General features: G+C 39.7%; 1 protein-coding gene across 11 annotated transcripts in view; it reads left to right on the forward strand.

Annotated features, from left to right (window-relative positions):
• tns1a (tensin 1a) overlaps window positions 1–25,654 on the forward strand; it is a 106,146-nt gene that overhangs the window by 43,102 nt on the left and 37,390 nt on the right. For 8 of the 11 annotated variants that reach the window (XM_042513005.1, XM_042513008.1, XM_042513009.1 and 5 more), the window contains exons 4-11: window positions 10,858–10,896; window positions 13,358–13,399; window positions 20,755–20,804; window positions 21,687–21,858; window positions 22,370–22,420; window positions 22,539–22,661; window positions 23,926–23,990; window positions 24,472–24,555. In XM_042513005.1, the coding sequence (XP_042368939.1) occupies window positions 10,858–10,896; window positions 13,358–13,399; window positions 20,755–20,804; window positions 21,687–21,858; window positions 22,370–22,420; window positions 22,539–22,661; window positions 23,926–23,990; window positions 24,472–24,555 (626 nt within the window). Of the gene's footprint in view, window positions 1–506; window positions 553–10,857; window positions 10,897–13,357; window positions 13,400–17,668; window positions 17,765–20,754; window positions 20,805–21,686; window positions 21,859–22,369; window positions 22,421–22,538; window positions 22,662–23,925; window positions 23,991–24,471; window positions 24,556–25,654 lie in introns of those variants that run through there. The other 3 variants (XM_042513013.1, XM_042513014.1, XM_042513012.1) reach the window with 3 other exon arrangements.

Here is a 25,654-nt window from a genome sequence, read left to right on the forward strand (position 1 = left end):
AGAAACACAAACAGAAAAAAAATATTCTTTCCCTCTTCTTCCCATTCTCTCTCTCACTCAAGCATGTGTCAACAACTACAGAGAAGACTGTGAGGAAAAGGAGGGAGGAGAGAGAGAGAGGGTTAGCAGAGGGATATAGTTACTGTCTGCCCCCGGACGGCTTTTGCTCTCTCGTTTTGGGTACCGGAATCATAAGGAGCCCCAAGCCACTTTCTTGGCCTTATATAGCGTGTTTCAAAATTTCTTGGCAGTTGACGGCAGGAACCAAAGCCAGCAGTATAAAGAGTGTATCCTGGTCCAGTCCAGAGGCTGCACAGACATCCACATGTGCGCACACACATATACACAGAATCGAGTTCAGTAGCTCTCTGGCACGCGTTTGGGATTACTGCTGTTGTTTTGAGCGAGAGGGGCGGAGGAGGAGGAGAAGGAGGAGGGAAGAATCTGTATTTGGTACTCCCTCTTTTACCCTCTTTCTCTCCTGGAGGGGGGTCAGAATGCAGAGGTAGAAACAAGGCAGAGAGCGTGAGAAAAAGTGGCACCGGTGTGCAGGTAAGACATCTGGGAGAGTCGATTTTCAGATGCATGATGGGTTTTTGTTGCAGAGTTTTCCATCTGTACTTTGTGTGGTTTGCATGTTGAGTAAGTTTTCTGAATCTGTAATTCTTTGCATTCTTTTGTGGCTTCTGGAAGCTGAATATTGAGTGTTTTAGTGCATTAAAAGGCTGCTGGTGCATGAGTTGTTTGCAACAGCAGAGAGGGATTTTTGGATGTCTTTCCAGATTGCATGTTTGGATGTAGGCTGCTCATGGGAAAGTTGCTCCCATGGGAACAGGACAGACAAGAGTTCATTTGAGTTGCTGTTTGAGGCTCGGGAAGCCTTTCATGACCCGACGAGAAGTGATTTGTGGCGGCACAGTCAGGGAGAGACCCGGAGCAACTGGTCAACACAGCAGGCAAACACGTGTTTTCTCTCTCAGCGTAACCCGCATCTGCTTTGTCATTACAAAAGATAAAGTAGAGCACTTGGTCAGGTTTGCAGGAAATGTCTTTTTCTCATTTTCCTTTGTGCTGTCTCTGTCTTCTTTTGGCTTTTTCTCACACGTTTTCTCTGACACCTTTGAGAGAGGATGCAGACTGATGATGGCAATCACTCACCTTTGACCTTGAGCTAACACAAGGATGGCAGTTAAACATGAGCGGTCAGGAGGTCACGAGGCTTGTATGTCCTGTCACCCACTTGAGAGTCAAAACAACGGAAAGGAATGCAGTTTTATTACGCTGCCAAAAACTTTTTTTTAATATGGCACATTTTTCTTGAGAACTTTTTGCATCTCAGGGAATTACATAACCTTGACCCTGATGCTCTTGCCCTGGCATCACACTTTTCAAATTGGTCATAAGTCTCAGGGGAAAATGCTCGACCACTTTCTGTCCAGAAACCCTCTTAAGCCGCTGAAAGAGCCCTAACTCATGTCTCCCTCGTGTCTCATAACATGAAGATGTTCTCTCAAAGAGTGATGCTTGTAGAAGGGCTGCTTTCCCTGTAGATCTATCCCTCTTGAGCTATTTGTCTCTCCCATCTGTCTCTCCCATCCCTTAATAACATACCTAGCTCCCCCTCAGGGTGGTTCATCTTTTGACACATCAGAGGAGTGAAAGCTTGGCAGCCTTGAGAAAAATGTTGAGAAAAAACATACCATATATCGCAGAAAATCATCTTGAATGGAAACCCCAAAAAAAATTCCTCTTGCGTGTTTGTGCAGATATGTTTGTTTTCTTATGTCACGCATCAGATTGAATTTAAAGATATTCTGAGAGGCAAACAGAAAGCTGGTAAACTGTGAAAAACTGCAAGATCCTTAGGCTGCGTCAGCTCTAAAGTATGCGCCTCGAAGTGTTATAAAAGCAGTAGTGACCAGAGAGGATGGCATTTAACATGCAACCACACAAGAGGCCAAGGCTGAATTAGTACTTGGCCTAACTTATTTCTGTCAATAAGTGAGAGGCGGGCAAAGAAAAATAAAAAGCAAGTTTAGATTAAAAGGAAATTTCAATACAAGGTAACACAAACTGTTTTCAAATAAGTGCAGACATAAATTGAGGCTTTCATAGAAGTAATTGCAGCAAAAGAGCGTTCGCAAATCCTTTCGAGCATCTTGTGCTCTACGAAGCCTATATTTTATGGCACTTTTCTGTGTGTATACCATTGATTTTGGCTTGGCGTTCTTCGTTCCCGCGTCACTGTGCTATTAGTGGTGCAATGAGAGAAAGCATCTTGTTGCCACCCCTAATTAAACAGGAAGTGATGGGCGAACAGACCCATCCGAACCATCCAGTAATGATGCAAACATGTTAGAATCCTCTGGCCGCTTGCACACAGCATCTTCAGTTAAGATTTTCCTTTAAGTCCAGGGTAAGGTTTCCTTAAAGTTCAACTGGGTGCACAAAAGACCCTTAAGACTTCTCCTTATGGTTTCCTTAAAATGTTCATTCAACCCTTTATCATCAGTTTTCTTGTGCTGCATTCGGATGCCTTTCACGAGAATGTTAACCTCTGACACCTGGTTTGATTTCTTTCAGAAACATAGCAAAAAACACGATGAACAACTTGGCAAAAAATGATCTGAAATTAGCTGGGCAGGGATTTTTAGATTATTTTTTTTAAATAGGAAAAAATGTCAAGTGGTGCTTATTTTCAATAATTTTCTTGTAAATTTTTACAAATTTCTTGTTAGTTGATTAAGGCCCTTTTCCCATGCTTGCTTTTGAAAGACAAACAGGTCAAGTTAAGATTTTCCCAAAGCCCAGTTAAAGGCTTCCTTAACATGAAATCTGTTGCACAGAATCCCCTTGACTCTTATCCTTACTGTTTCCTTTAAATATTAACTAAAGTATTACATGTTTTCTCCTGATCTCAGTCTTAAAGCTGAGGAATCCCCTTAAGTGTTTGAACCATTGCACAAAAGATCTTAGGTATCACAGGTGCAAGCAAACAAACCATGAAATTGTAGAATTTTGCCACCGTAAGATCTTTTTCAATGCAGAAAATTTCCCTTTAACTTAACAAATATTTTGTAAAGAAAAATCTGTCAAACACCCTGAATTAAATCCCTCAGCTAAAGAGAAATTAAGCCTTGAGCGTTACACTTAAAGAGAAAATTTGTTGTGTTTTGTTCATCTAGCTCCTGGCTTTTACAAAATTGCAAACAAATATATGTTTCCCACAAAGGGGAACCCACTCAGGTGATTTTTATTTTCAGACCTGTGCTAAATGTCAGACCTTTCCCATGACTGAAATGACCTAACATTTATGATACACGGTCATGCCCCTCTTACATAAAACTCCAAGGCGTTCTTTCAAATTTGGAGGTTTTCAACCTGTGTCCAAAGCGAGCCACAATTGCACATCTGATATTCATCATTTCCTTGTTTAATGGGGTATTTTGTCGTCTGTAGCTCGCAGCGATTTGGTCGTAACCGGAGGGGCGAAGCAGCCAAGCCAGAGCCCCACTCACCGCTCTCTGTGGCCTGACCATGACCAAATAGCTACTTCCTCAATGATCCATGGCCTCTATCGCCGTACACTTGATGAAGTTCCTTTGAGGTCGACATAGGCATGTCGGTTTCGGGGTGAAATAATGTTTGTTGGACACAAATCTGAGCTCACAATCAAAATAGTTGAAATAAGAAGGCAATCCACTATGATGAATTTCATTATAAATAACCTCCTGTATGTTGTGGTGTATTTTGTCTCAACCATTTAGGGTAGAAGCAAACTCTTGTGCCTGACGGCCAATTTTCATGCTTATTTATGACGCGTTAACCATGTGGTAGTGATTTCCCCCCCATGTGAAAAAATATATTCCTTTCTTGTGTTATCCACAAGCTTTAGAAGACTTTTCGCTTTCACATCGCAGAGAAAGCTTCCAAAGAGCTTCAAAGGTTGTTGTTCTTTGGTCCAGTCACGGTCTTGTCATTTGTTCGATGGTTTTTATAATGTGGGAAGATGTTTGTGTTGTGCTACCGGGTGATGATGGACGCCAGTGGAAACAGCTGGCAGGCACTTTACAAAAACAATTATGCAGCCCCTTTTCATCCTGTTTGGTTGCAAAAATCTCTGAAATAGCAATCGGACCTTCATGGACCAGCCCAGACTGATGTGCAGGTTTCAGTTTTTTGGTTCCAAATTTAGATATCTGCCAAATAGCACAGACCTTTCACGAAATAACATGTTTACAGCCCTCTTTTTTAAAGGACATTTGATCAATGACTCTCTTATAAATGATAGATAGCATTTTAGTGGTAAAACTTTCCCACGCAGTGTTCTTTATTGGCAGCTTTCTGCATGAGTCATTAATTTTGCCATTTTTTACTACAACCTGATTTAACTCTCTTTCTAAATTCTCTATCAGACATTATTCACCACCGGCAACATCACCTAACGCTGCCAGCGCACTCCCGCCAGAGACACACTGCCACCCAGTCGAACACGGCGCGCTACACACTTGACATTATGTCAAAATGTCAGAACGGGAAAAATGAACACGCTCTCCACCATCACAGCGCTCGGCGGATTTATTAGCCTTCCAAGTTAAACAGAAACCCAGCCGATGTATAAATCCCTCCAAAGGGGCTGTTTGAGCTTCAGTCCTTATTTGGCCCCCGTTTGGAAAGTGAAGAATTTACTTTCTCAGGCAAACTGCCATCAGCGCGGCAGTGGCTCTTGTGTGGGCAGGAGGAGTGCTTGAGGAATTTTGAGTGTGGTTGGACCAATGGCAGGCTGATTTATTGGAGCCAATGAGATGATTTATGCACAGTGGCAAACATGCTTTCTCCCATCAGTTAGGCTGAAGCAAATCAGCGAAGATCAGAGTGAGCATTGCAAAGTCAGAGAGGTAACAGGGCATAAATCTGTGGAAAGACTGCAGCTTTACAAAGTTGAGAGAGTCAAAAAATGTGGTCAAAAAACCCTCTACTTCTGTGTCTAACAAATCTTTAAACTTTAGAAAAGTTATCCCATACAAGACATCAAAGAAGACATTTATGTCATCTGCAAAAATTTGATTTCTTACCTTGTTATGTGCCAGCTAAAAGAATAAATGCATAGATTGCTGAGCAAGCCAGTCTTATGCATTCTTGGTTATCTGAGGATGTTTGTTCCAGCCTGTTTGAAGTGTGTGAGAGTGAAGAGAAATCAGTATCCTCCTTGAACTGCAGCACGTTTACTTATTACACAACGATTCAACTCAGTGGACCGGGCTCGAGAGTCCTGCTTTGATATCCTTCGCTCTCCATTTCCATATAAACCCACTTGAGTACTTGAGCAGCTCTTTTGCTGAAATCATTAAAGCCCTCGTTGATCCATTGTGAAGGGGAGGGAGATCAAGATGGAGAAGGGAAGCGCCATGAAGCTGTCGGGACTCACCTGAGACATTTGACCTTTGCTGCGGGTAATTCAACAATGTCCCGCCTCGGCTCACCTCTGTTTGCCCCCTAACGAGGCCTCTCGGATGGGCTGAAATTGCGGAGGGGCCCCCCCTATGGCTCGCTTGACTCCTTGTTCTAGTTCAGTGGCTTCCCAGACGCCCCTCGTGACTCCATGAGATTATAAGCTCCCTGTTTTAAAAGCCTAAACTCCCTTTGACTCTGTCAATGTTGGAGAGTTTTCTTTGTGGTGTGCTGGCCACTTTGCTGGGAAGTGTTCAGGGGAGCCTCATTCAGAGGCCAAAGAAAAGGTCTTTTCTAAACTTCTGTTGCAAGAAATTTCTGTGCATATGCTGAAGAAAAGATGGTCAAAGACAGATGAAGCTCAGGTGTCTGGAGTGATGCTCAAGCACGTGGCAGGGCCTCTCTGAGATTCCTACACTTTTATCCGTCTGAGCTGGCAAAAACCACGTGAAGCCTGTATTAGTCCGGCTTCCAGCTGCAGCCACCATATATGGATGAAGTCAGTAGCTGTTGTTCTCTCGCTTTGTTGCATGATGATGTGGTGAGAATTTTAAATTGCTCTGAGACACAGTGTTTGAAGGAATTGTGTTTTTATGAAGTCTGTGTTTTCTCAAAGTCTGCTGCTCCGGCTGTCTATTCTCACTGAATATGTGATATGATACAATGTTTGCAAACAGTGCTCATGTCTGATTCCTTAAAAATTATTTTCATATGCACCAATATGTTCCCAAAGAATTCAGAATTTATATGGCTGCGAGCGAATAGTCTGGTTTTTCTTAGACATACAGTAGCAACTGAAACTCGAAGTCATCACTGTAACCCTCTGACCTTTAGATCAATACTGGAGGGAGTCATCATCAGGACATTTGCAGACGTATGCTACAGTACAGCGCACAGAACGGCACCTCCTTTCAGCTGTAAATAAAGGCAGATGCTCTTGCTACGAGGCCTCGGGGCCACTGGGACCGCCAACACTGATATATGAATGTCAGGCTCGGCCCCCAGGTAGTGTAGACACTGTAAAGAGCGAGCATGAGCGGACTCGCTCCTGGCCTCTGGTACATAAACTTCATCATCTGTTGGCCTCTGAAGAGCTCCAGTTTAGTAGCTGGGTATTAGCTTCCCTGACTGTTCAGTTCAACCAGCACCTCTAAAACAGTTAAACCTTTTTTAAATGTGAGGTTATTTTGTTTTCTTTAAAGAGATTATGGGGAGAGGACAACAGGCAACTAAACAACTGAAATAACAGAATACCAATGCAATGCAACCTTTTGCTTGCATCCTCGTCATTGGACACTACATTTTCTCTTTCTTATTCCCTACTTTTATCCACTTCCCTGTAGCACCTGCAGCAGTGACATTTGTAACTGATTGGCTTTATTAACCCAGAAATTTGAATTGATGCCCTCCAACTTTAATGTTTCTCAAAAGAAATGGCTATGTTCGTATGTATACACATGCGCACACAAGGACAACTGATTTGGGGGTTTTACTAAATACATGACATTCACTCGTCATCTTGACCACTGATGGTTTTGACCACAAAGATTTGTTCTGTGAAATGGTTTTTTTTCTCCTTGGATTTGTTAGAAAACCTAATGGCTGATTTTATGATGAAATTCATATGGCAGTTTGCATATGAGGAGCAGAACAAAGCACCAGGTGCCAGTAATGCAACAGAGAAATTAGCACATTTTGTAACATGTTAAAATACCCTAGCACACCCTTGGTCAGCTCCTTTAATTTTTTCAGAGCAGCACATAACCGTATCAGCGGTGACTGGTGGACTGATGCCATCACATCACATATCAACATGCACTGGGTGGGATCTGTTCTGCTGCGATGTTATCCCTCTGCTGTATTCTGATACGCTTGATGATAGCATTACAAAGTCAATGAGTCTTTTGTTTTCCCAGAGCAAACTAATTATGGCGGCTTCCTTCCTGCCTGCGTCTGTTGTCTTCTGATAGCGCCCTCTCATCTCGCCGCTCGTAAACATCCGTCAACTGACGACACATTGCAACGTTGCACGCACTCTTTTTACCGTGCACTTGTATGCACTCCCACATGTACGTTTAACTGTGTGCATTAAAGTCAATACAATCAGGCGGAAGTCACTCAGCGTGTTTATGCATCGTAATCAGTGATTTGTGGTGCTTAGGTGATGCAGACTTTTAGGAGCCACTCTCGCCTGTCATAGATACTATGAGCAAACTGTTTTGAGTACCAAAATGTCCCGCTATTTAAAGATGTTACATGTAGCATTGCAACATCAGGAAATGAATACCGCTCTAATTTTGAGGCGATAGTATAATTAGGGACAAGTGATACTGTTGCTGGGAGGTCTGGCAACAGGTACTGGGCCTCAGCTCTGCATTTTATAGTACTGGTGTGCCACCCAGTTGTATTTGTTGGGAAACGTACTGTTGTTTTACTGGAAAAACATGTTTTTGTACAGCACAATGCTTTCAGTTATTATTTCAGCATGAGACTGCATTACAAAGAGGGATGTGGATGAAACAACCTGTTTCTTTCACTATTAATACAACTGAACAGGGTCAAGGCTACTACAGTATTCTACTAGTCGTTGGTGTTATTTGTTCATGATAGTAATACCAAAGTATCAACACTTTTTGATGATAATATATAAAAAATCCAACGCTACAGCACCTTGATTATTTATTAATATTCAAGCAGCTACACATGTTAACATTTAATGAAATTAAATTTAAATTTTTAATGAATTTAATGAAAATACTTTTTTTGTAAAAAAAAATAAATACAGTATGTAACGTGCATAGTGGATAATGAAGTTGAACGAAAAATTTGATGATTTCAGCTTCTCACTTGGCATGATTTCCTGCTTTTCTTTGTTTCATATATAAGAAATATTAGAAGGAGTATTCTTAGCTTTTACTTAGTAAAAGTTGCAATACAACATTATAAGAATACTTTGTTATAAGAAAAAGTCAGGTATTAAAAATTGTCCTCAAGTAATGTGCATAAGCATGAAAATTTGCTTGGAGTATCAAAAGTAAAAGTAATCACTATGCAAAATGGCTCATTTCAGAAAAATAGATATTACCTCACTGCATACATCGGTACTGCATTACCGATGCATAACTTTCAAACCTGTCTCACTGCCACTTGCCAAATACAGACACTTGGTCAGTAGCCCTTGGCATCAGATACCATTGCACCAAGGAAACCTTTAGCAGCGATATGAGACAGCATTTTTGATGCGAGGGAGTATAAAGAGCGAGAAAGTCAGCAAAGGACGGTTGGGATGGGTGGTGGATGGGTCAAATAAACTCTGAACTTTGACCCCGGAGGCGAATTTGCATTTTCTAGGTAGGCAAAAGCTTTACCTGTTCTACTTCAACTCAGAACATTGTTCGTGCCCCATGTGAAATCAAAAGTCAATGTTATTTTAATTGTAACATGGAGTACTAGTATGTGTAACACACTATGCTCGTGATGTATGTAACATGATGTTACATTATGTTAGTACAGTGTTTCTCCGACCTCTCCTCCTACATGTTTTCATGCCTCCCTGCTCCAACACAGCTGACTCAAATGATCAGCTCGTTATGAACTCCTCGTTTGAATCAGCTGTGTAGGACAAAAGGTACTTGAGAAGAGGTTTGTTTTTAAAGGGACTGCATGCATTTAAGAGGCAAAAAATGTAAATTTCCTGTGAATATGCCAGTTTATTTTGAAAAGAGACAATGCATGTAACAAGCATAAATTGATACGCCACACCGGGGCACACTCCTGCACAACTGATGCTGAAGGGGAACTTCGAGCGTCAAAGTTTAACGTGCAGGGCCACTGACCAGGTATCAGAATTTAACGAGTTGGCAGTGAGAACGTGTTGTCATTATAGGTTAACATCAGTAATGTTGCAGCTGGTAAAGGTGGGGCTGATTTAAATCACTTATATAATACCAGGTATATTAACCTATAACAAGATACCATCATTTATTTGTTATTTATATTTTGTTTTAATAATCAGACTCTGCAAATGAACTTGTATCTAAACCTATTAAATAAATATAGTGAATATAGGGAAAAAGTACAATATTGGCTTCCAAGTTGTTGTGAAGTAGGAGTTAAGATTTAAAAAAAAGGAAATTCTTTTCCGCAGCAGTTGGATACACAGCACAGCCAGGTAAGACAGACCTATCACAAATAAATACCACATACAGAGTTAACACACAAGGGACAAAAAAGTACTTAAGTACAGTTCTTAAGTAAATGTACTCTCCATGTCAGTTACTTTTATGATAATAAACTAAAAATCTTTGGGTTTTAGATAATGTTCATTTCTGACATTTTACAGACAAAATGACTGATCAATTAAGAAACAAAACAATACATATCCAAATCCACTACAAATACCAATATTAAGCTGTAATTTATGAAATACTGCAGGTGCAAGATTAAATTGAGTTTCTGTTCCCTTTTTCTCAATCACCTACAAACGTCACACAAATGGTGATAAATGGCTGGACAGACAAGCCGTGATTGGTCAGTGTCCAACATGTAATCTTCCATGTCTCTCTGCCAAATCACAGCAAGAAGTTATAACTCCATAATCACCTAATCTGACACAGTGACCATCTGGAAAGGCAAAAATATTGTGTATAATGATCCCGGCATATGCGTTGCTTGGCCTGACATGTGTTCAAGGTGCATGTGGAGTCACAGAGCAGGTCGGGACGGCACTAGGGTCCTAGTGTCCTTCAGTATCCACTGTTCAAGTATCCACCGTGTGAATCTGAATGTAAATTGGATTTCTCGCATGATGTTTGACCTCAGTTGTTATTGAATATGAGTGAAATTGCTTTAGCCATGCTTGATGGGGCACTTTGTGTTGTGTTTTGCCTGAATTCTCTCAGACAGAACAAAAACATCATGCAACAAAGAAATACAAAAAGTCATAGTTTAGTGTTTAAATCCATGTGTGAACTGACGCTGTAATTCAGTTGTTTTCTGACTTTCACAGAAAACGTTCTCTCTCAGATTGAACTCTCTGCCAAATGTGATTTTGCCTGGAGTGGCCTTTACATGTTTCCCACACAGAAAAACAGCCAAAAAGGCCATTTCTGAGGCAGGGGTTATTTCGGTACTGCTGAGGGCGATTTAGGGAATACTCAAGCATTCAGGAGGAAACACTCAGAAATGTCTCTCCCTCCCTGTTTCTACAAAAATAGACACAATTCTTAAAGTTTTAAAACACAGTTTTGAACTACTTGAGATGAGAAGACGCAACTAGTTTATGCCCCTCGGTCGTTTTGTCTTTTTTTTTCAGTTTCTCTCCTCTTTTTTTAATGTGATCCAAGTAAAGGTCAAATATTTCTGCAGCAGATTTAATGCATAATTTCTCTGTTTCTGTCCCCACAGGTCACCACATCATGTCAAACAACTACCAACTATGAGCTGGTGAGTTTAACGTATGTTTGTGCTGAACGTCTGTGAATTTGTGCACATGAGGCCATCTTTAAAGATCTTGTTGACCTCTGAAACCCCCTCAATAACGCAATAATCCTTCCTGGAATTGTGGAAGCACTGTGAGGTTGTTGCCAGGGGTCAAAGGTCAAAGGCTATGACCAGGAGAGCTTCCTCATTTTCCTCCAAGGAAAATCCTGTCAGTACAACTCAGACAAGACACCCTCTGTGTCCTGCTGTCCACTGAAGAGGTGACCAGAATTTGATAGTGGTGATGCTGGCTATGTGAATGACTGACTTTCAGTTAAGATCAAACCAATTATGAAAAAGTAAACTATGGCTTCATTCTCACACTGTTCGATGCCCTTGAGTAAGACACTTGTCACACAGCCTTTGCATAACGTTACACTGACACCATACTAGCTAACAAACTGTGTGCTTCAAATGTCAAATTTAAAACACTTAGAAGAATGTCTCTTTGAAGACTTAAAGGTGCCCTCCAGTTGTACTGATAACAAACAAAATTTTCAAAACATTTATTGTTAACAAAATGCACATTGAATACCCTTGAGGCTGAATATATTGAATACACCATCAACTCTTGCTATGAATAACATGCAAGAAAATATTCCACTTTCAAGCTGCAGGTAGCTACAGTCTTTGAAAAGGAAACAAAACATAATTTCATTTTATAGCTGTAGTTGACGAATATTTGTGAACATGCCACCATAGAAACAGTGGATACAACCTTGAAAACGAGCCACGTGCATCATAGGTGCGCTGCGGTTATTTATACAAATAGCACTACACTTGTGGTTATGAATGAATATTTTATAACATTTTCTGTATTTTTGTAAGAAATTAAAATGAATGAATGAAAATTAAAGGCAGATCAGAAACGCATTATTAGTCAAAGTCATATGTTTTATGCACATCATGTCTGAAGGGAATCTCTAAAAGTTTAAATCCTGCATCATTTACATCCATGTTTACATAGCATTCTTCATTACTGCATTTGTCTACAAATGTTGTGTTACTTTTCATTTTCATTATCACAACCTGTAGATCAACAGAAAAGTTAGAAACTACCGGCAGGAATATGATTCAGACCACTCATAAACATTTTGTCCCCCATGGCACCTTTATTACATATTTGTTGTCATGGTTTTTGTAGAAGAGGACGGATACTGAGATGCAGTCAAAATGATTATTCTCCTTTCCTCTAGGGGCTGCTCTTTACAAGACCAAACCTGATTTACACACTGCAACACTGAAGCTTGAGTCATTCTCACTTTAATGAGCTTGACATGGGAGTTGTCATTCACGTCAATAAAGAATGCAGGCTCAGCAAATGGTGGGATGTGATTAAAAGACCAGCGGGGAAAACCATCTGATCATTCACTTGACTTCTAGTCAATAAAGTCAAATAAAAAGTGAAACAGTTGGTCCTGTTTTAGATTTTTAAGATTAACCACCGATGATATGCCCAAATTAGGAGCATTCCAAGAAACGGTAACTACTTTTCACTTATTTACTTTGGACGCCGGCCGGTTTAAATGACTGCAGCGGCTTGTTAAACAGTCCCCGCTTTTGTTTATAGAGCTCACATCAGGCTGAGACGCTGTACTTAACTCAGTTAAGAGATTTTCCTTAACACATGGATCACTGTCAAGCTCTGTGCGTGCGTGTGTGTGTGTGTGCGTGCGTGTGTGTGTGTGTGTGTGTGTGCGTGCATACTTTCTCTCCACTTCTCACATGCTGTCTCTTTTCCTCCATCTCTGCCTCTCCCTACCACTTTTACACCAATTTTAAAAATATGTCTTTTACATAATGATAATTTAGCTTGTGCTGTTATAAGAGCACATGGGTTAGTGGTTAGTTATGTTTTTTTCCTGTGTTTCTGAAAGAAAATTTTCTCAGGTTTCTGAGGTTTAAATACTAATAAAAGGCATCATAATGCAGCACAAGAAAACTGATGTCACTGCAGGTGTTTAAGGGTTAAATACTACACACTAGACCTCCGAGTGTCTATTGTCTTGTCTTTTTCTTTTGTTTAAAGCAGTATCATAATATTAGCATTTTTATTTTAATTTGTATTTCCACAAACCCTCAGTATATTTGAAAGAGTTTTTCAGAACCATAATGGTGCTGATAGTCCCGTCAAGCTGAGCCAATTCTAGAAAACAACTCCCTTCACTCACACTCCTGAGTAAATACAGTATGTATGCCAGGCAAAGTGTGTAAAAATCAAAGAGACTGAAACAATATTTTCTTCAAGGTTATAGAATAACTGTGTGTCTGGTGTACCACTGACAGCCAGACATCTTTGAGATGAGTCTTTCTCTCTCACTCACTTTCACTCTCTTTGTCATCCTTTCTGTCACCATGTTGTTTCTTCCTCAGTATGAAAGAAACAATGACTAACCCTCTGACTCTGTCTCGCTTCTCTCTCCAGCCTCCCACTCCTCAGCTGCCATTAAAGCATGTAGATACACCGGTGAGTAACACCTCTCTTCTTTATTAACAGACATGCTTTAAAAGCTGGTCATTATCACAAATGCTGTCATTGTTATGCAGCAAAATGCTGGAATAACAATAATAGTGTACAACCTAAATGGCCAAAATGTATGTGTACACCTTTTTACACATACATTTGTGTACTTTTGGTTGATTTTTCTGGTTCAGTGACTCTGGAATGTTCTACTGGAGTAATTATACACCTTTTCAGTGTTTAAGTATAATCAATTAAAGGATAATAACTGCATGTAATTAAAGCTGTTAACCCAAGATGCAAATCCCACCACCTTGTTCCTGCACGCGGCAGAAGGTGGCAGCACCATGCAATACTTAACAGCTAGCCAATCAGAGCTGCTCTGTGGATTTGACTTTTCATTTAGACTTTTTGATTCAATTTGACTTAAAATTAAAGGGACATGTCTGTTGATCAAAGGGATCATGAAACTGGTGATTGCAAATAATAAGACATAAAGAGAAATGAACATGATTGGCAGATACAGTAAATCAAGTATTTTATAGCATAAATATATTTTTGTTAACCACTTAAGACTCACCATAGAATAATTTTTTATCTTTTTTAGGGGGCATAGGGAATTCTTGGGGGGAGATAGCAGGTCAACAGTATATGGCACATCAAAGTGGTATACTGAAAGCTGCGTACTTGAACATTAATCTAATCTAATTAATCTAATCTTAATCTAAGATTAGTCATAAATGTGTATTAAGTATTTTTTTGGTGAGGCACCTATTCACACTGAAAGTCTATAGCACGTAGCAGCTACATTTCAGCAATTTTTAGGTTGATACCATTTGTTAAAAACAGATTTGGTTCAAAATGTGATCATTTTGACCGCTCAAAAATTAAGAAAATTGTTCAAAATATCAAAAAAAAAAAAAAAAAAAAAGACACACAGACCAGTAACACCATTGAAAAATCCATGCTTGATTTTTGGTATCCATGATTTTTGGTGTAAAAATTTTGACATATTGAGATGTTTGTAAGAATTTCATTTGTTTTTTTTTGTTTTTTTTTGGTAATTGGATGGCAAGCACTTTTCTTGAAACTGCTTAGAAACTCAGTGCTTGGCAATATGTCTATAAAAGCCAATCATCCTGGTAATTTCTGGGGTCTCTAGTTTTTGGGTGTAAAGTTTCACGAGGCAGTTATTATCTCAGATGTCACAATAGGTTATTTTATGCAGTGAGGTACATTTAATAAAAAAATAAAATGGTTACTGTTTATTTAGATATCTTGAGGTGAGAGTTCAAGGGACTCCTTGAGAAAAAAATGTCCATTCTGGTTTTATCTTTGACAAAATTTAGCCTATTTTTGGAGGGTTATTTAGCCCCCTTTTCGACAAGTTTGCATAACATGGTTCATACCAAAAGATGGTTAGCTTGTCTACTTTTACATGATACCAGCACTATCACACCACAACCTCTTCAATGCAGTTATGTCAGCCAAGATAACTGGTGGTCCCATGGTTCTTTTAAGGTTAAGGTGTAATTCAAAGACACAAAAAGTAAGTAAAACAATTTGAGCATTAAAATGATTCTCCCAGAAGCGGCCTGGTGGCCTGAGGTAAATGATTTAACCCTCTCTGTGCTCTGTGTGTCAGTGTAAAGAAATATTTAGTACATACCTTACAAAATGAGAAAAGCTGCCCTGGCATCTGTTGCTGCGAGTTTACTGCAAATTGTGCCTCGTCTGTGCCAGAAACGGTTGCCAAGGCCTGGCCCGAGACTAGGCATGCATGTTTAGCTTGACATTGCTAAACCATGAAGGGTGTGGGTACGGGCGGTGGGTTTCCAAGAGGGCAAGATTCCAGAAAAAATGAGAGGAGAAAACCACCACTGATGCAAAAAGAAAACAGATCCTTAAAGCCAGCACTCACAAAGGCAGAAATTTGTTAGCTTGTTTAAAATGTTCTGAGATTATAAGGGGCTCATGCCTTTCTTTTCCTTTTCATGAAACCAGAAGCAACATTTATTCAAAAGATAAAAGCAGTGCTGATGTCTTGCATCCCTGTTTTTTCTCTTCTCTCTTTTGTGAGTCACCATAATGAGTCAGTGTTTGCGTCAGACGTCGCCCAAGTGTTTAGATCAGCAGCAGAAGTCGCAGCGGTGATTCAGAGTGAGATTATAAACACAGATTGGTCTGTGTACACCAGACTGTGTGGAGATTAATTTACAGTCTGTGAGTTCACACAGAGAGAAAGAAGAAGATCAGCAGAGTGAGCAAATGAGGGTCTGACAGGCAGGGACTGGATGATATCTGAATAATATTTTCAGTTTAAGGCAGTAAACTGAAGTTTCCATGCATACTTTGTCATTGCAAGATTTATTGTCATAAGCAATTGTGACTCCAGAAGAAATTGTTGTCATGATGTAATATAAGAGACGGCGAAACTTGACTTAGGCTCCAAACATGGGTGTTTTGTCGCTACTCATCTGTGTTTTACCATCTGCTTTTTAGCTGCCAGTTGTCTATATTTTGTAGCAACCTCTTAGAAGGGATAGTGCTACTGTCTTTTATGTAAGACTGTTTTTTCAGCTAAGAATGTGCTCCCTAAACAGGTATTTTATGCCAAAACATGATCTTTTCCTAACAATAACCAAGTATTTTTTGTGCCTAAATATTGCTACATTAACCACAGTGTTGTTGAAACCTAAAGTTTAAATTTATTTGCTACAGAATAACTCATGTAGCAATTGGGTTGGTAAACCCCACCAAAACACCTGGGACACCGTTGAAACTTTAAAGGAATCAATATTTCATACTCTTAATATAGATTATTGTGCATTCCTTTAACATCGATACCAAATTACCTTTGATTCATTATCAACCATCAGCAGGAAGTGGGTGCTGTTTTCCTGGCTGATTAAGATTAATCCTGATAAAGAGGAGTAACATTTTGTTCATCCTCTTTAGTAAAGTGCTCAAACAGCAAAGGAATGGATTAAGGGTTGATAGTTTAAAAGTGGCAGCATCCTCTTTTACAACAGGGTTTATGGGAAATATGGGAGTAATTAAATTGAGAAATGCTAGCACTAAAAATACCAAGACAGAGGCTACTAATTGTCTTGACCATGCTCTTGTTTTTTAACTGTAAATATAGAAAGTTGTCACAAACAATTTGACATTGACGTATTGGTGTTTGGGAGTAAATAGTAGAGTCATGGCTCCCATAAGCAGACATTTCACTTAAAAAAAAATAGTTGCACCATCAACTGAGGTCATAATCCTGATTAATCATTCATATTTTGGGGTTGTTACTTCTTATCACAACTTTTTCCAGTTTAGGCCAGATCACATTTATTTCAGTTTTAATGGGAAATTTGTACATTGTGGCTGGATTTCAAAGGAAACCATTGTTCATTAATATCTTATTCTACTTTCTGCCGTGATGCTTAATCCAGGAATCATTACCAAATAGGTTTTGTGTATGTCTGTGTGGATATTGTATGGACAATACACAAGGATTTTATGTGGTTAGTCCATGAAGGACACATCCACAATTGTTTTGAGTCTCAACGCCCTGTCATAAACACAATTGGGTCAGTGTGGAGACTGTCAGGGTCATCCAAGTGCACTGTGGCGACTTCTTTTTAACTTAGTTTGTGGCGAGAGTGTGAGATGCTGTGAATAAAAAATACTGTTGTAAATTTGCATGACTGTGAACAAATCATACAAAGGGAAAAAATATGTTTCATCCAGTTTCACAATAGTTGTAATGACAAGTGATTTTACAGGATAAGCCAACAGGGGAATATTAAGATATAAAAATATTGTTTTCATTCCATATTGTATGCATTGGTTACGCTTCAGTCACTTGAGTTTTTTGGGGAAATTAAGGTCAAACACATGTGCAACAGCCAAGCATAAATATACTCTATATTCATACAGTACACAAACACATGGCTCTGGGAAAAAAGGGAGTCAAGACAAGAGAAGCGGGAGGGAGTCAGAAATAATGAGAGATAATGAGACAGAGGGAGGAGTAGTTCCAGAGAACACAAAGTGGGCGTGAGGGAGAGAGAAAGCAGGAGAAAGTAGGAGGAAGACGAGTCGAGAGGGAAAGAAGCTGCATCATGAAACATATTACATAATCGCTGATGAAGTTTGGCACAACAGTTGAGCATCTTTTCTTTCATGGCTTGTTTTGTTTTTGGCAGTTCAGCACTGAGATGTGACAATCTGGGCAGTTTTTTGTTTTCTAATCAAAATCGTAAAACTAGATAAGAGGTTCCTGTGCATATAGACATGCCACTGGGCAGCTCCATTCGAAGGCATTTTGCCCACCTGCATTCATCCTGGCGGTGGAGCACTGGGCACCAGCTCAAGGTAGGCCACTCCCACACAGGAAGTCAAGAATGATGCAAAGTGGTTAATGTTTTAATCTAGGTTGTATTATTTTGAGTATGTGTGAAAAGTCTTATCTCCTGCTTAAAATGTTGGATTTTCAGTTGATGAATGACTTTCACAAGTAGCATGGTCTCCTTCAGCAGATTGATTTATCAGTTTTTTCATCAAAAACATGGATGGATTTTTAGACAATGGGCCCCTGGGCACTGACATGCAAAAGGCCCCACCTCCTCTACATAGGAGCAAGATATGCAAATTTTTTGGGGGCCTCTTTGTGGTCATTGTGCATCCTGTAGTTTTTTGTATCTCTCTTTAGTTATTTAATGCCTCTGTTATTTTGTAGTTATTTTGTGCTCCCTTGAGGTTGTTTTGCCCCGTGAGTCTCTTTGAGTCACTTTGCAGCTGTTTGCAGCTCTTTGTAGTCATTTTGTGTCTCAGTGGTTCCTATATTTCTTTCAAAGATATGGATTGCATTGTTCTAAATATTTCTTATTTTGAACAACCTTAATTCTCAATGCTTAAATGTGAGGAAGTAGTAGTTTTGTTACAGGCAATTTTTTCAGCTGTGGATGAATACACATTTAACGTTCTAGTGAGTGGAGAAAGGGTGTACTCAGGACTGATCGATTCAAAATAAACTACAATACCCTGGGCAGTGGCAATTAAAGAATATCCCAATAGTTTTTTGGACATCAGTGGAGTTTTAAAGGAACAAACTCTACAGTATAATGAAGGATGCGTTATTGTTGGTTTTGGTCTTTTCATGAAATTTTTTTAGACAATGAGACCCTGCCTTTAACTGTGTGCAAACTGCATTGAAATGGACAGATAGTGAAAACCACTTTACATGCTGCATTTACTTTCACGAGGCGTTCGTGCACCCATGTTGCTACAAGACAACAGATTGTTCCTGTGATGTGAAATGTAGCGGCGTAACACCCCCGAAGCCCCATGCGAACAGGCTGTTTCATTTTGCAAACACCAGCGTCCGCGGTCCGCCTAGCATCTGGTTCCTGTCAAATCACCGAGAATTATGCTTCCCGTTTTGGCTCTTGGGGGTGGGATTAGCTTCATCTGCGAGAGGCCGCTCGGCAGCAGTATGGAGAGCTTTGGGCTGTGTGTTTAACCTTGTGCCATGATTAGAGACCCTCTTGCCAGTGTCTCTGTTTAACCACTTGCCCAGTAAGGAACTCTTTCTGACGTTGTGGGAAAAAAAGTATAGAGAGATAAATGCAGCTGTCATTCTATCTTTTTGGATGGCTTCATCTTCTTGACTCATGCAGACAAGTTCTCCTCTGGGCCGACAAACAGTATGAGGAAGAGCCAACTCTGGCATCTATTATGCAGCGATTCCTCGACAATACGGCATGTTTTGTAACGTTTCTCCTCTGCAGTCCTGTCACTGTGAAACAGCCTGACTTCCACTCTCTCCTCTGTAAAAAATAAAAGCAGATACAGGACAGGATAATTAAAGTTTGTGTTGAAATCCTGACAAGACCTGAGTCAGGGTGGTTTCTCCTGGAGCACACTGACGTATTGTGATTTTTTTCTTCTTTCTCAACTCCTTACCCTTCTTTTTTTTGACTTCCTATCTTCTGTTGCTTGTTCTGTTGTTTCTTTTTCTCCTGCTTATACCTCCGTCTTGTTCATCATTTCCATCTTCCTTTACTCCTTGACTCTTTATTCTTCCCCTCTTCACCGTCCTCTTTTTTCCTTTATTTCTTTTTCTCCTATTCTGTCTCTTCTTTTTTATTTTCCTCCACTCATATTGAACTTTTCGTTCTTATCCTTCTGTTGCCTCTTCTCCTGCTTCTTCCTTTTACTGCTTCTCTTTCTTTTTCTTCGTCTTTCCCATCTTAAGGTTCTCCTGCACTTCTTGCTTGTGGTTATCTCCTCTTCGTCATCATCTTTTCTTCCTGTATCCCTGCTTCTCCTGCTCAATCTCTTCTCTCTCATCTTTTTTTCTTCTTTCTCGCCTGTTCTACTTTTCTTTTACCTCTCATCCTTCTTTTTCTTCATGTTCTCCGTCCTCAATTTCTCCTCTACTTCTTTATTGTGTTCTTCTCTTTATCATCCTCTTTATTTCCTTTATTTCTGCTTCCCAGCTTTGTCTCCTCCTCTCAGATTTTCTTCTACTGTTTATTTCTACTGTTTTCCTGAACTTTTTCTTTCTTATTCTTCTATCTACCTCCTCCCTTCTCATCATCTCTTCTGACTTTTTCCTTTTTTTTGCTTATTCCCTTTTTTTCTTTATCATCTGTTTCTTCATCTCTCCATTCTCTTTCTTCGTCATCCCTGCCACCCCTTCTTCTTCTTCGTCTCTTCTTTAATCTTCTTCCTTTTTCCTGCCATCTTTCTCTTTTATCATCTTTCCCATCTCCCATTCGTCCACTACTTCTTTATTGTGTTTTTTTTTTGTTGTCAACTTTGTCTTTTCTTCTTCTTCTTCCTTTCTTCTTTTTTGCCTTTTTCCCTTGGTCTTCTTAATGATTCTGTTTTAATCCATCTTCTTCTCTTTGTTATCCTTTGGCCATATTGTCTTTTCCTGCTTCTTTTCCTTTCCTTCATCCTCTCTCCTCTCATACCATACCTGTCATCCCCTCATCTTCCACTTCTTTTCTTTCTCTTTTTACCCGTTTTGTCACTTTTTTGGTCCTTCTCAACCTTTGTTCCTGTTTTTTTGGGGGGGTTTTTTTGGTTTATTCTCCTCCTCCTCCTCCTCCGTCCTCTACTTCTTCTGCTGCCTCTCCTTCTCCCACTTCTTCTTCTCTTCATTTTCCCAAGTTGTTTCTCCTTTTCTTCTTCTCTCTGTCTGCTTCTTTTCCCTAACAGGTTATGTCAGATTGTAATTCATGAAACATCCTCATCCTCACCAGACAGTTTGCTTATTAATCATTTTTTCTCTCTCTGTCCCTCCCTCTGTTCATGTGTGTATTGTGTGTTTTTGTATGTGTGTGTGCGATCTCCAGGGATCTACGAGGTCCTGCAAGAGTGTGGAGATAAGGCGAAAGCAGTCGCGGTAAGACACAGCATTGTTATATTGTGTTTTACTGTATGCAGATGTACATATTTAATCTGAAAGTAATAGAAGAAATAATGGTGAAGATGTATAGAATAAATAAAAAACAGGTTATTAGTTAATCAGTTATTTTCCCTCCAGCATTATCAGTTTAACCAAAAAGTATTTAAACACCTTACTTGTTTAGTTTTAAAACCTCTTTTGATTAATAATCTTTGAAGAGTTTTCCTCAGACATGAAAAACAACGGGACTCCTTGGATTACGAAATGATTGTTTGGACAAAAAGAGATATAAATTCCTCAACTTTTGTGAAGTAGTAAATCCATTGTGATCCCAAATTCAACTCTATTTCATGATGCACTTCAAAAAAGGATTGTTTGTGTTAGTATTGCACCTTATTTCCTAGGAATGTAAATGATCCTTCCACCTCTGTTGTCTGTTATTCTTCAGGCATTGGCTGTTCATGCAAGGCTTTACTGTATGCTCACTTGCCAATAAACCTGATCGCTATTTGGCGAGTGAAGTCGATTGCATAATAATAGTAGAGGTCATGTCAACAGTCAGTGAAGGATTGTAAATCTTTTCCTTTCCAAGAAATATAAGAGTGAGCTGCAGGAGTTTACATTTGATCAAGTGGATGTTTGCGATGAACTCTGTCGTTAGTCCCCGGGAGAAATCGGAGAGTTCTTGAAACGTTCTCACAGCAAAAAAGATCCACAGCAGTCCTTGCAAAGACGATAATCACTGAAGGTTGGAATGCAGCTATGACTGAACAAACCTGGTGCTCCTAACTCTGATGTTGAGTTTAATGGTTGGGTGTGTTTAGAAGGTAAAAAGGTCAAAGCCATCACAAACACCTCTCGCTTGTTCTGCCACTCCAGGAGTCAGAGTGTGGTTCAGGCCATGGAGGAGAGCTATGAGGTGGACCTGGTCTACATCACAGAGAGGATCATCTCTGTCTGCTTCCCCGCCGGCGCCGAGGAACGCAGCTACACCAACAACCTCAAGGAGGTGGCGACTATGCTGCGGTCCAAACATGGCGAGCACTATCTGGTGAGCAACACCCCTTCAAATAATCCAGGACACATGACATATCATTTCATCTTTATCTAATCAGACAATTTGTTTTTGTTGTTGTTTTTGGTCTCTATTGTGCTTTTTTACTGCACAAAGGTGACTCAGTATCCATATTTCTTTGTTCTTTGAGGGACAAAAAGCTTCACCATGGAGGCTCAGTTTTTGTTTTGGTTTATTTATTTGTCAGCAGGTCTATGGAAAAACTACTGGCCTGTTTTCAATGAAACTTGGTAGAACGATGTTGCATGAGCCAAGGATGAATTTATTAAAATTTAGAGCAGATCTTTATCATCAGGCTGAATTATTTTTCACTTTTGCTGACATTGCAAGTCTCCTTTAGAGAATTTCTCTGAATTTGGCACAAACATCCACTTGGACTCACAATGAGCTGAATAGAATTTGGCGGTCAAAGGCCTTTTTCTAGTTCTTTTTAAAATGGATCACATGTCCAGCAGTGCTTGAATATATTTTTTCTCTCTGATTACAGATACTCAACCTGAGCGAGTGGGGGAGTGACTTATCAAAGTTAAACCCTAAGGTACAAACACCTCAGCAGCTGGATCATTTTTGTTATTTGAGCATGTAAATCTATCATGAAGTGACCTCATGTTTAAGAGGAATTAAACAAAAATGAAACCCTTCTTTTGGTCCTTCAGGTTCTGGAGTTTGGCTGGCCAGACCACCATGCGCCAGCACTGGACAAGATCTGCAGCATGTGCAAGGCCATCGACACATGGCTCAATGGAGACCCGCGCAACGTAGTGGTTCTGCACAACAAGGTAAAGCAGGGATGAGCAGTACGCCTTTAACTCATACACAGTTTTAAAAATGAATAAATCAGAAGGCTTTTAAATATGTTGCATTGTTTGCAATTTTGCTTTGCACAGCCATGTCCAGGCATTGAAATGAACAGTTGACCCTTAACCCTAAAAGTTACAAAACATTGAACAAGTGTTGCACTTTTTATGAATTAAATTAAATTAATTTTATTTTTAAAACAATGTTTAGGCAGTGAAATACACTGTTTGATACCATTATTATACAATAAACCCAGTGTTCCCATATGACGATATTGTTTTTTTAAAAACTACTGTAAACAATATTTGGGACTGGTACACAACTATTCGAAATATATAAGAATAGCAAGTCATTTTGGCCAACATGCTCTTTCTCATGCACAGTTTAAAGTAATATTCTTGAAGGAATAGTTCAACATTTTGGAAAATATATAGAGAGTTAGATGAGAAGATTGAAACCACTCTTATATTTGTCCATTCAATATGAAGATAGAGCTTGCAGCCAGTTATCTTCGCTCAGCATAAAGCCTGGAAACATTAGGAAAATATGAAGTCTAGCTTTGTCCAAAGATAACAGATCTGCAAACCTATGCCTCTAAAGCTTACATCTTTTCATGTTTTGTTTCATTTGTTTAATCTCTACAACAGGCAAGGTGCAAAGACGTCAGTTTATGGTTTTACAGGGCTTATGTGTTGGACTTTTTTGGCAGCAGTGACTTCCTGTAGTCTCTGTGGCCATGTCAAACTATTCCTTTAAATGTGAAAAACATGTCCACAATGAAATGTGGCTGCTGACCTTCTAAAATCAACATAAATTCTTGTAGTTGTTCAATTCTTATAGTTATACAATCCATTCGGTCTTGTTTAAACATACACCACTATACAATCATTTCACATGCTGTCCAGATGAAGCAGAAAAAGCAGAAAGGAAAACATTTTTCCAGTTCCCCTGCTTTACTTGGGAATAGAATCGTCGCTTTTTAGAGTCCGGCCGGTCCCTTTAAACAAGCAGAGTGATCAAACATTATTTCATGTTGTTTATGTTTCCAGCTTTTGGGTTTTCAAATATAATTCATGCAGCTTGCTAACCAGTATGCCACATCTGAGGATTTGTTTGTTCCTCTGTTATGATTAATACAAAGATTTTGTTTATCCGTTTGAAATAATTCCTGTTGCAAATAAGCTTTTTAAATTAAGACTTGAAATCAAGTAACTCTGTCTTGTTGCCTTTGTTTTTGTGTTGCAGGGGAACCGAGGTCGAACAGGGGTAGTGGTGGCAGCGTACATGCACTACAGCAACATATCTGCAAGGTATCAATGTCATGATAGATAGACACAACCAGCAACTTCTTTTAATTCAGTATTACATTGTTATTGGTTAAGATTGGTCAGGAGAGGTGCAGAATTTTGGTTGCCAACATAAAAAGTGTGATTTAAATAGTTAAGTCGTTCAGATCTCCTCATAAGGTTTTGTAAGGACAGAAGCACCAATCAATCACGGTTAGGCCTGGAGGTCTGGGACTCGAGCAGCCTTGAAATTAAACACCACTGTGATTATTATGGCAAAACACCCCGGCTTATTTTTCGTTGAGAAGAAGCACTCCAAAAAATGTCATCATTCTTTAATGCAACCAGATGTTCATAGGTGGGATGGAGCTGGGAGGATTCAGAGCTGCTTTGTTAATGATGAGGGACTTTGAAAAAATGTGCATGTCTTCCAAAAAAAGAAAACAAAAAAAGCACTCAAGTATGCTAAATAATAACTATTCCCATCTATTTTTGTATCATGCAGTGCTGACCAGGCATTGGACAGGTTTGCCATGAGGCGCTTCTATGAGGACAAAGCACTTCCTGTGGGTCAGCCGTCACAGATAAGGTCAGTCGTTACCTCACTTTCAGTTTGCTGCTTGAAGCTTTATGAGTCTGACCTTTGCTACAGAGCCTTGTCCGCTGTTTCCGAATGTTTGCAGCTTAAGCTGGGCATACACTGAATGATCTGAGCCTACTTTTAGAAATGTTGTTTGATTCTAACTGCTCCTGTGCGAGTAAATCTGTGATCATTACATTAATTTGCAAACAATGCCTAACGAAGACATTCTGCGGCTCAAAAACCAGGTCAGAAACAAGCTCAAATTGTACCTTGTTTGCCCAGCTTTATTTAACAGACAAATGTGTGCACACTTGTTTAGAGAGGTAAAAGAAAGAACCACCCACTCCTCAAAATGCCCCAAAATAAAGCTAGAGAAGCCTGTTTGTTAACTTCGGTTGCTAAGCTATTATTGGACACTCACTGGCGTTTAACGAACAGCCAGATGAACTTAATAACAAGGCAACCAGTATTGTGGCGTGACTCCATCTCTCCCACTCAATTTTTGAAACTTTTCACAGAGGAAATTCTTCCCTCTTTTCTTGTGCTTATCCCCAATTTGGTTTTAATTGGGATAATTGTGAGTGAACGTCATGGCATGGAGAGAAGACATCTATCTTGTCTGTCTGAGGGATTCCAATGGTGTCTCTGGGGAGGCTGTGGGGCTTGGTGGCTGTGTCCTCTTAGCATATCAGAGCATATTTTCCTGCAATTTATCTCCACTTTTAGCATTGAGTGTTTGGAGATTATGGCCTTCTCATGAATAGAGAGCAAAACAGTAAATTCCAAACCAGAGCAGGTCAGACCAATCAAGGGTGGTTTAAAGGTATTTAAGCAATTTCTTATTTTGAATGCAGCTCCCTCTTGGGGGAGTACATTGGCTTTCAACTTATAAATCTGCTCTTATTATTAGACAATTAACTGCTTAAAGGCTTGACCCCCTCATCGTCTCCTCTCTTCACCTGCGGGGTGAAGGAATCCTGATCTGAGTGCTTCTTGGAAAAGATTAGCCGGACTCAGGTTCCAGCGAATAAACGAGGAAACACAGGAAACAGCAGGGGACTTAACACCACTTCATTTGGGCTTGTGAATCGGGCAGCGAGCCATT

Source organism: Plectropomus leopardus, chromosome 24, assembly GCF_008729295.1.
Source record: "Plectropomus leopardus isolate mb chromosome 24, YSFRI_Pleo_2.0, whole genome shotgun sequence".
Lineage (NCBI taxonomy): Eukaryota > Metazoa > Chordata > Actinopteri > Perciformes > Serranidae > Plectropomus > Plectropomus leopardus.